At 42.0% G+C, this 10,505-nt stretch overlaps 1 protein-coding gene and 1 pseudogene across 2 annotated transcripts; both read left to right on the top strand.

The window, feature by feature from the left end:
- Positions 1–735: 735 nt before the first annotated feature.
- LOC311596565 (interferon-inducible GTPase 1-like) lies at positions 736–6,276 on the top strand. The gene is made up of 2 exons (XM_084780167.1): positions 736–1,969; positions 6,090–6,276. Exons 1-2 carry the CDS (start codon positions 749–751, stop codon positions 6,126–6,128), a joined length of 1,260 nt encoding a protein of 419 aa, XP_084636293.1. The 5' UTR covers positions 736–748; the 3' UTR covers positions 6,129–6,276.
- A 138-nt stretch (positions 6,277–6,414) lies between these two features.
- Positions 6,415–7,493, top strand: LOC311596567 (interferon-inducible GTPase 1-like; annotated as a pseudogene). Its single transcript has one exon. The product of its transcript is annotated as an interferon-inducible GTPase 1-like (transcript).
- Positions 7,494–10,505: the final 3,012 nt, after the last annotated feature.

The following is a 10,505-nucleotide window of genomic DNA, read 5'->3' as shown; positions in this document are numbered from 1 at the left end:
TGTTTGAAGGCACACACTGAAGCAAGTGCACACAGATGGAGAAGGCACTGGCTCCCATATAGAACACTCCATCCAGGTTACATGCAGCAGTTTTTTTGTTTTTATAATAGTTAATGCTATGTTGGTCAAATGCCTTATGCAGGTTTTTATATGATTTTAATTTACTTAACTTTTAATTTTTCTATAATTAAGGGTTTAATTGAGAGTGTGAAAAAAAAAAGAAATTTGCTCTATTTCCCTTCTTTTGATATTATAAACACAAAGACCAAAGGCATTTAAAGAGAAAACTGTCTGTGGTTCCCACATTCTGCTCCCAATCCTCATTACTAAGTATATCAGGGCAGAAAGGAAAGCAGGAAGAGAGGGTGGAGCCTTGGCAAAATGCTGATTACTGGCTTGCTCACCATAGTTTGATCATGCTTGCATAAATTACCAAGGGTCATCTAAGCAGGGCGGCTACCACCCTCAGTGAGCTGTGACCTCCCACATCAATTGTCAATCAAGAGAATGTCCCATAGGCAGGTTTCCAGTCCTTCATAATGAAGACAATTCCTCAACTGCTGTATTCTCCTCCCAAGGACTCGAGATTGTATCTTGTAGAAAAAAAATTGACACAAAATATTTGGGAAGTGTATCAGAGCATAACTAAAGCTGCAGTATAGTGAGAAAACAAAGTGTCAGGCTTAAAGGCATCCGTGATCTCACAACTTACTCTCCTTTCTTTCAGTACCTTTTCTTCAACACAGTCATGAATAATTTCTCCTCTGATACGTGTAAAGATAAAGACAATGGAGATTTGTGGTCCTGCTTCACTGAATATTTTAAGAAGATTAAGGTAGAAAGCAAAATCATCGATGAGGAAACCGTCCTTTCCATTACATTACATCTGAAAAATGGAAACATTCAGGGGGCAAACTCTGCAATCAGTGCTGCATTAGAAAACATTGATAAGGCCCAAATAAATGTTGCTGTGACAGGAGAGTCTGGAACAGGGAAGTCCAGCTTCATCAATGCCCTGATGGGGGTTGAACCTGAGGAGGAGGGTGCAGCTGAAGAAGGCGTGGTAGAGACAACCATGAAGAGAACTCCTTACAAACACCCCAAAATCAAAAATTTGACTTTATGGGACCTGCCTGGTATTGGGACCCATAATTTTCCACCAAAAGTTTATCTGGAGAAAATGAAATTGCAGGAGTATGACTTCTTCATTATTGTTTCGGCCACACGTTTTACACAACTTGAACTAGACCTCGCCAAAGCAATCAGAACAATGACAAGAAATTTTTATTTTGTGAGAACCAAAGTGGACATTGATTTAGAAAATGAAAAGAAATCCAAACCACGCACCTTTGAGAGAGAAATGATCCTGAAGAAGATCAGAAGTTACTGTGAGAATACCTTTCATGACAGTCACATGGATGCACCTCCGATGTTCTTGGTCTCTAACCATCATTTAAGTGGCTATGATTTTCCAGTCCTGATGGACACCCTGACTAAGGATCTTCCTGTTCAAAAGCACCACAATTTTATGCTTTCCCTGCCTAATATTACTGATGCAGCCATTGAAAGGAAGCGTGAGTCTCTGAAGCAGATTGTCTGGCTGGAAGCCTTCAAGGCTGGACTTTTGGCGACTATTCCTATAGTGGGCATCCTCGGGGATAGTGATGTGGAAAACCTCAAGAAGAGTTTAAACTACTATCGATATTCCTTAGGAGTGGATGATGAATCCCTGGAGCTCCTGGCTAAAGATGCCAAAGTGCCTGTTAAACAACTGAAAAGAAGCCTGAAATCTCCTTATTTGTTGGAAACTAAGAGAAATGAAACATTAGAAGAAAAGCTTTTGAAACTTTTGGAGATGTTTGCCTCAGCTAATGGTGGGCTCCTTGCTACAGGACTTTACTTCATGAAAACCTTGTACTTGCAACTTCTTCTCCTTGACACAGTGACTGAAGATGCCAAAGTTCTTCAGGTAACAGTCAAAAAAACTAGCCCTACTCAACTCACCCACAGCTATTGGCCATGATAAAATCAACTGGTCAATACCAGGAAGTCATTAGAGAAAGAGTCCCTATGACATCTTTTCTTTACACTAGCCAGTCTACTGACAACACAAAAAATCTTTGAAAAGGGTAACAGGTCTTTATATGTCAGAGTCTGACAACTCCCAGTCCTACTTCAGATCTTCCTCTGTTTTTCAACTCCACATGCACACTACACGGAAAGAAACACACACACACACACACACACACACACACACACACACACACACACACACACGTGCCCAGGGAAGTGCGTAGGACACCTAAATATGCACAAGCACACACAGAAAAGATATGAATAACTGTTTTATAGTTATTTCTTCCTAATCAAAACATCCTAAGGAAGAATCAGGAGGCTGGGAACTCCATGGTCAGTGACTAGAACACTTGCCATGTGCGGTGCTTTGGATAGGTATGGCCGCCAGAGACTCATGTGTTTGAAAGCTCGGCACCTAGGCAGTTGCACTAGGAGCTGTGGCAATGGTGAAGTAGGTGTGGCCTGGTTGGAGGCAGAGAAGTTCTGTAGAGGTGGGGTTAGAAGTTTCATATATGCTCAGTCTGTCCTGTTTGGCGCACAGTCGCAATCTGCTGCCTGCAGGTCAAAAAGTAGAACTCTTGGCCCCTCCAGCACCATGTCTGCTTGCACGCTGCCACGCTTCCCACCATGATGAATAAGGACAACACCTCTGAAACTGTAAGCCAGGCCCAATTAAATGTTTCCCTTACAAATGTTGCCATGTTCATGGTGGGTTTTTTTTTTCATGCTAAGGAAACCCTAACTAAGACAAAAGTTGGTACCATGGACTGGAGTATTGCTGTGATAGGCCAGGCCACACTTTTGCTTGGAGAAGTTTGGCCTCGGGGACTTTGTCTTAGGAAAGCCATGGGATGCGTTAAGAGCTGCCTAATGGGCCTTACTAGGAAGAGCATAGAAGATAGTGTTACTGAGAGTGAGCTGAATGGTGAGGGCTTAGCTCAAGAGGTTCCAGAGGAGAAGAACCTTAGTGTGGTGCCTACACATCGTTCCTGTGTTATTTTGGTGAAAAGTATGGCTGCTTTTTGCCCTTTGTCTGAAGAGTCTGCCTGGGGCTAAAGTGAAAAGTCTTAGATTAATTGCACTGCCAAAGGAAATCTCAAAACAGCCTTGCCTAGACTGTCCTGGGGTTCACTCTTATGAAGAACATTTCGGTGGACTGGTGCAAACTTAGAGAGGGAAAAAATATAAACAGTATTTATCAAGGATTAAAGGTGCAGGAAGTGGAACTGATTTACAACCTGTGTTGAAGGAGATGAACAGATTAAGGGTATTCAATGGAAGTAAGGGAGTGCTGACCTGGGGGAAGATCCTCCCAGATGAGCTCCCCTCTTGTGAAAAGGAATTAAAGAAAAGTTAGGTCCAGGCCTGTTGATACATATGACTTTAATCCCAGCACTCAGGAGACAGAGGCATGCAGATCTCTGCAAGTTCCAGGACAGGCAAGCTTAGGCCATGGAGGAAATCACTGAAACAAGACAGCTGGTGAGGATGTAATGGAGCAAGGGGGCCCTCTTTTAGCATCAACAATCACCAGAACTTTGCCCACATAGCTCTGGCATTGTATGAAAGAATAGAAGGGGTTATGGAATCTCCCAATATTTCTATCAAATTTTCCTGAGGCCAGATGTGTGGCCTTGACATGATAGGACTTCAGTGTCAACAAGATAACTATGGCTATTTTATCATTCCTGTTGCTGAACGAACAGTCACGGCAAATACAGCTATGTTGATGAACGACATAGTCAAAGCTAGAAATGGGGCTGTCTCACAGAAGATAACGCAGGAGGAATGATCAATTGTGTAGGATTTGGCAATAGGCTTGGGTCTGCAACTGATTTGATATGGGTGAGATAGAAAAAGGAGGCTGCAGGGTGACAGCAGGGGTTTGCTGTTTCCTGTCCTGATGACAAAGGCCATCATGCTGCCATAGAGGTCCAGTAGGCAGGCTTGGGAAGAATAAACTTCAGAAACATAAGCTCCGAGCTGATTAAATACCCAACAAGCAAACTCAGGCCTTTAGGTCTGGCAGCAAGTGTATTTACCTGCTGAGCCAGCCTGATTGGCTTGATATTCTTCGTTGTTTTCCTGAGACAGGGTCTCAAGTAGCTCAGGCTAGCCTCTAACTCACTGTGATCCGAGGAGGGCTTTGAAGTTCTAACCCTCTTACCTCTACTTCCTGAACACCAGAATTATAGGGATTCACAACCACATGTGGTTGGTGAGGTGCTGGACGTTGAACCATTCCTGCCGGGAAAGCATCGTACCAGCTGACCTGTATCTGCAGTGCACACTTAGATCATTTTGGAAAACAAAACATATAAGAAAAATAGCACATCTCAATGATGCCTTGAGGGCTCTGCAATATTGTATCGAATACATGAATTTTAACAAGGACTTTAGGGAGAAAGAAAATTTATATTAGTGTGAGTTTATGTCCCTCCTGGAGATTCCAAGTCATGAAAAAGGCAGAAGGAAAGCAAACCTAGGAAAATTAATATTATTTCAACCAGTTATAATTGCTGAACATACTAACATCTTTTGGAATCAAAAGTAAAACAGACAAAGATGTCTGTGATCATTATCAATTTGGCCTTAATTAAGCACTGATGTCAACTATCATTCATTAATACTTAGCTTCACGTTCAGGAACTAGGTGTATATTGATTAAGTTCCCAATCATCTGAAGGCGCACACTGAAGGAAGTGTGCATAGAGAGAGAAAACACTGGATTTCGCAAAGAATAGTCCAGTCAAGTTACATGCAGCAGAGTTGTTCATGTTTTTACGGTTGTTGATGCTGGCTAAAGGACCTTACATTACTTGAGTTTTAATATTTCCACAACTAATTGAGAGCTAGTAAAAATTTGTTTTAGTTTCTTTACTATTGCCTTTGAGGCTTGTACTTTATGCTCACAGTCCATCACTGAGGGCAGAAACTCAAGCTGGAGAGAGTTAGGAACATTTGCAGAATGCTGCTTATTCTCTTGCTCCCTGTAGTTTGTTCATGCTTTCATAAATTACCCAGGACCATCTCCCCAGGGGCGGGACCACTCAACAGTGTGCTGGGGCTTCTACATCAATTGTTAATTAAGAAAATGAAGCCTACAAGTAGAACATTATGATAGGCAGATTTGGGCCCAGGGGTCCCGCTCAAACTAAGGCATCAGCCAAGGACAATACAGGCGGTAAACCTTAAGCCCCTACCCAGATCTAGCCAATGGACAGAACACTCCCCACAGTAGAGTGGAGAGTGGGATATGACTTTCTCACATACTCTGGTGCCTCACCTTTGACCATGTCCCCTGGACGGGGAGACCTGGTGGCACTCAGAGGAAGGACAGCAGGTTACCAAGAAGAGACTTGATACCCTATGAGCATATAGAGGGGGAGGTAATCCCCCTCAGGAACAGTCATAGGGGTGGGGAATAAGGGGAAATTGGGAGGGAGGGAAGAATGGGAGGATACAAGGGATGGGATAACCATTGAGATGTAACAAGAATAAATTAATAAAGGAGGAAAAAAAATAAAAAAAAATAAAATTTATTCTATTCTAACTCTTAAAAAACAAAAACAAAAAACAAAACAAAAACAAAAACAAAAACAAAAACAAAAAAAAAGAAAATGTCCTGCCAGGTGGTGGCAGCACACATCTTTAATCCCAGCACCCTGACAGCAGAGGAGGTGGATCTCTGAGTTGGAAGCAAACCTGAGATACACTGTGAGTTCCAGGATAGCCAAGGCTACAATGAAACCAGAAAAGAAAGGAAAATGTCCTATAGGCAGGTCCTCAGTCCTCTCTGATGGAGACAATTCCTCAAGCGGGCTTTGTCATTCAAAAGGACACTAGTTTATTTCTTATAGACATATTTTTAAAAAGCACAAAGTACATGGCAACTAGTCAATATCAGAACATAGCTACGGCTGTAGCATCGTAAAGAAAAACATTGTCAAGCCTAAAGGCATCCTCAATCTTTTGCAACTCACCTTCCCTTTATTCTCCCTTCTTTCTTTCAGGGCCTTTTCCCCAACACGGTCATGGGTCAGTTCGCCTAAGGATGAAGACAACACAGATTTGAAATATAGTTTCACAGCACATTTTAAGAATGTTAGGACAGAAAACAAAATTATTTCACAGGAAACCCACCGTTCAATCGAGTTACTCCTACAAAAAGGAAGAGTTCAGGGCGCAAACTCTGCAATCAGTGATGCATTAGAAAGCATTAATAATTCCCCAATAAATGTTGCCGTGACAGGAGAGTTTGGAGCAAGGAAGTCCAGCTTCATCAATGTCATGAGGAGGTCGGATCTGAGGAGGAAGGTGCAGCTGAAATTGAGACAGTAGAGACAACCAGGAAGAGAACTCCTTACAAACAACCCAAAATTAAAACTCTGACTTTGTATGACCTGTCTGACATTGGAACCCAGGAATTTCCATGAAAAGATTATCTGGAGAAAGTTAAATTCCAAGAGTATGACTTCTTCCTCATAGTTTCCACCTCATGTTTTTCTGTTTTTGTGTTTTGTTTTGTTTTTAGTTTTTCGAGACAGGGTCTCAACAGCCTTGCCTCTCCTGGAGTAGCTTTGTAGACCAGGCTGGCCTCGAACTCACAGCAATCCACCTGCCTCTCCCCCTGGCTTGCTGGGATTAAAGGCATGTGCCACCATGTCCATGTCTGCCTCATGTTTTACAAAACTTGAACTAGACCTCGCCAAAGCAGTCAAAATGATGAATAAGAATTAGTACTTTGTGAGAACAAAGGTGGACAGTGATTTAGAAAATGAAAAGAAATGCAAACCACACACCTTTGACAGAGCAAAGATCCTGAAGCAGATCCGAAGCTCCTGTGACAGTCACATGGATGCACCTCCGATTTTCTTGGTCTCTAATCATGATTTACCTGACTATGATTTTTCCAGTCCTGATGGACAAGCTGATTAAGGATCTTCATGTTCAAAAGAGACATAATTTTATGTTTTCCCTGCCTAATATTACAGAGGTAGCCACTGAAAGAAAACACGAGTTTACTCAGCAATTTGGCTTCTGTTCCAGAAGGGGGCGTCCTCAGGGATAGTGATGTGCTGGAGCTTAAGGCATGTTTAAGCCACTATGGATACCTCTTTGGAGCAGACGACAAATCCCTGATGTTCATGGCTATGGATGTCCAAGTTTCAGTTGAACAGCTGAAACCATTCAGTATCCTTATTTGTTGGAAACTATGAGAGATGAAACATTCGAAAAAAAGTTTTTGAAATATTTAGAGAAGTTTGCCTCAGTTAATGGTTGGCTCTGTCCTACAGGTCTTTACTTCAGGAAAACCTTTTACTTGCAACTTTATTTCCTTGACACAGTGATTGAAGATGCCAAACTTTTCCTTCAGGTGACATAGTAAAAAAATAGTTCACACTCAACTGACCCAGAACTTCATTTGTCAGGACAAATTTGTCATTAGACACACACACACACACACACACACACACACACACACACACACACACACACACACCACACTAATTCACATATACACATTAAATCACTCACACAGAGAAAATATGAATAGGTGTTCTATAACTATTTCTTCAGAATCAAAACTTCCTAAAGAAGACTTAGAAAGCTCAGGACTCTATGCTCAATGCATAAAACACTTGTCACTTGTGGTGGTTTGAATAGGAATGTCTGCCATAGACTCATATGTTTGAGTGCTTGGCACATAGGAAGTGGCACAATTAGGAGGTGTGGCCATGTTAGGGAAGGTGTGGATTTATTGGGGGAAATACCTCACTGTGTACACGGGCCTTCACACCTCATATATTCTCAACCTAGGCCCAGTAGGGCACATAGTCTCCTTATGCTACCTGAGGATCAAGGAAATCTGAGCTCCTTCTCCAGCACCATGTCTGCCTGCACAATGGCATACTTCCCGCCCTGATGATAATGGACTAAGTCCCTGAAATTGTAAGACAGCCCTCATTAAATATTTCCCTTTATAATAGTTGCCATGGGGTCTTTTCACAGCAAGGAAACCCTAACTAAAACAAAAGTTGGTACCTGGGACTGGAGTATTCCTGTGATAGGCCTGGCCATGTTTTTGTTTGGAGAAATTTGGACTTTGAGGCTTTGTCTTAGGATTGCAGTAGAATGCTTTAAGAGCTTCTTAATGGGGCCATATTAGCGGGAGCATGGCAGACAGTGTTATTGAGTGTGGTGTGGATGGATGGCAGGGCTTGGTTCAAGAGGTTTCAGAGGAGAAGAACCTTAGTGTGGTGCCTAGACATCATTCTTTTATTATTTTGGTGAAAAGTATGGCTGCTTTTTGTCCTATCTGAAGAGTCTGCCTGAGGCTAAAGTAAAGAGATTTAATTAATTGCAATGGCAAAAAAAAATCTCAAAACAGCCTAGTATAGACTCTGTCCTGTTGTTCACTCTTATGAAGAATATTTGATGGAATGGTGCTCATTTAGAAAGGAAAAAATACAAGCTAGATTTATCAACTATTAAAGGGGTACAAGGAAGTGGAATTGATTTAAATCCTGCATTGAAGGAGATAAACAGATTAAAGGTATTCAATGGAAGTAAGGGAGTGGTAACCTCAGGGCAAGATCCTCCCAGATGAGCTCTCCTCTTATGAAAAGGAATTAAGGAAAAATTAGGTCCAGGCATGTTGGTACATAATGACTTTAATCCCAGCACCGAGGAGATAGAGGCATGCAGATCTTTGAGTTGAAGGTCAGACTACAGAGCAAGTTCCAGGAGAGGCAAGCTTAAGCAGTGGAGGAGATGATTGAAAACAGAAAGATGGTGAAGATTTGGCAGTAGAAGGGGCCATGTTTCATCCTCTGCAAGCAGCATAACTTGGAAGCTTCAGACATGTAGCTCTGGATTAAGAGTCAAGAATACGGAATCTCCCTCTACCACTAATGAAAGTCACTGAGACCAGTGTGGCAGCTGGGCCCCTTAATTTAGGCCCAGAAAGGCCATTGTGTAAAGCTGTGAATGTGAACCCTGGATGGCCCTGGAGACAGCAAGACTTTAGAGATGCTAGACCTGTGGGATACCTTCTGAGGAAAGCTACTAACAGGAAGTAGAAGCAGCCCAAAGGATGAGATGTGTTGCAGTTAACAAAGCCGAGAAGAGTCAGAGAAAGAAAGACATACAGAGTTTGGAGTTTGCCCAGTTGGTTTTCCATCTTGCTTTAGTCCAGTATTTTCCTACTATCCTGACTTTCCTCCACTTTGAAACAGTAACATATGTGATCTGCTTTTTTGGGGTTTGAGTTTATAGTGTATTACAGCTAAGGGAGTGCACTAATTTCAGAAGAGACTTCGAACTTTGGAATTTCAACAGTTATTAGATTGCATTAACTTTGGACTTTCAAACATTGTTAAGATTGTGATAGCCTATGGGAACTTTTAAAGTTGGACTAAATGCATTTTTGCATTAGATTATAGCTACAAGCCTATGGGGGCCAAGGAGTGGAAAGTGCTGAGTTGCATATGTATGGCTCCCATAGACCCATGTACTTGAATGCTTGACCCATATGGAGTGTTGTTATTAGGAGGTGTGGCCATATTCACCTTACCTATTATTATGCAGAATGATGTTTCTAAGCATGTTTCCCCTGAATATAAAAGCCTAAAGTTGTGTGACCTTGCCTTTTTGACAGTACATAATTTAACTGGAGTGAACTTTGTTCCCATGACCTTGCTCAATCTGCAGAATGCACTCAAAATTGTCTGATGGCCTGAATAAAAGTGGTTGCTGCATGAGACTTTAGTCTGCCTTAATTTTATTCTCCTCTATCCCTGGTGCACAGCACCAAATAAATCAGATAACAAATAACACTCACCAAATTAGCCTGAGGGAGGATAGGATTTATTTGTCTGGCAGGTTGCACTCTATCATCAAGGGAAGCCATGGCAGGAACAAAGGTAGAGGCAGTAAAGGGAACACTACTTACTGACTTGTCTCCATGACTTGTTTACCCTGCTTGCTCACACAGCCCTGGACCATCTTCCTAGGGATGGCCAGGTCCTCCTACATCAATTATCAATCAAGAAAATGCCCGGCCAGGCATTCCAACATGCCAATCTGATAGAGGCAAATCTTCAATTGAGAGTTCTTCTTCAATTGAGGTGATGTGGTTCATGCCTCTACTCACAGCACTCTGCTGATTCTCTATTAATAGGTATAATTATGTTCATAACAAAACCTCCCTGGCCAAAGCATCCATCATATTTACTGAATTATTCCAGTTCCACATACATCTACCACACTCTGTTCTTCCCATTTTCAATCCTTCTTTTAGTATTGAAAGAGCCAGGACAGCTGGGATGGAACTTGCAACTAGGCAGGGTTTGCCCTTCTTTTGCGAGTATTGGTGGGTTGGTTTTGCTTGTAGTAAAGAACATGGAAAGTACACGTTAGACAAAAAG

The sequence above is a fragment of the Acomys minous genome, assembly GCF_964271855.1.
Source record: "Acomys minous genome assembly, chromosome: 4".
NCBI classification, from domain to species: domain Eukaryota; kingdom Metazoa; phylum Chordata; class Mammalia; order Rodentia; family Muridae; genus Acomys; species Acomys minous.
Note: the sequence above shows the minus strand (reverse complement) of the source record. Positions and strands in the feature narration are given on the sequence as shown.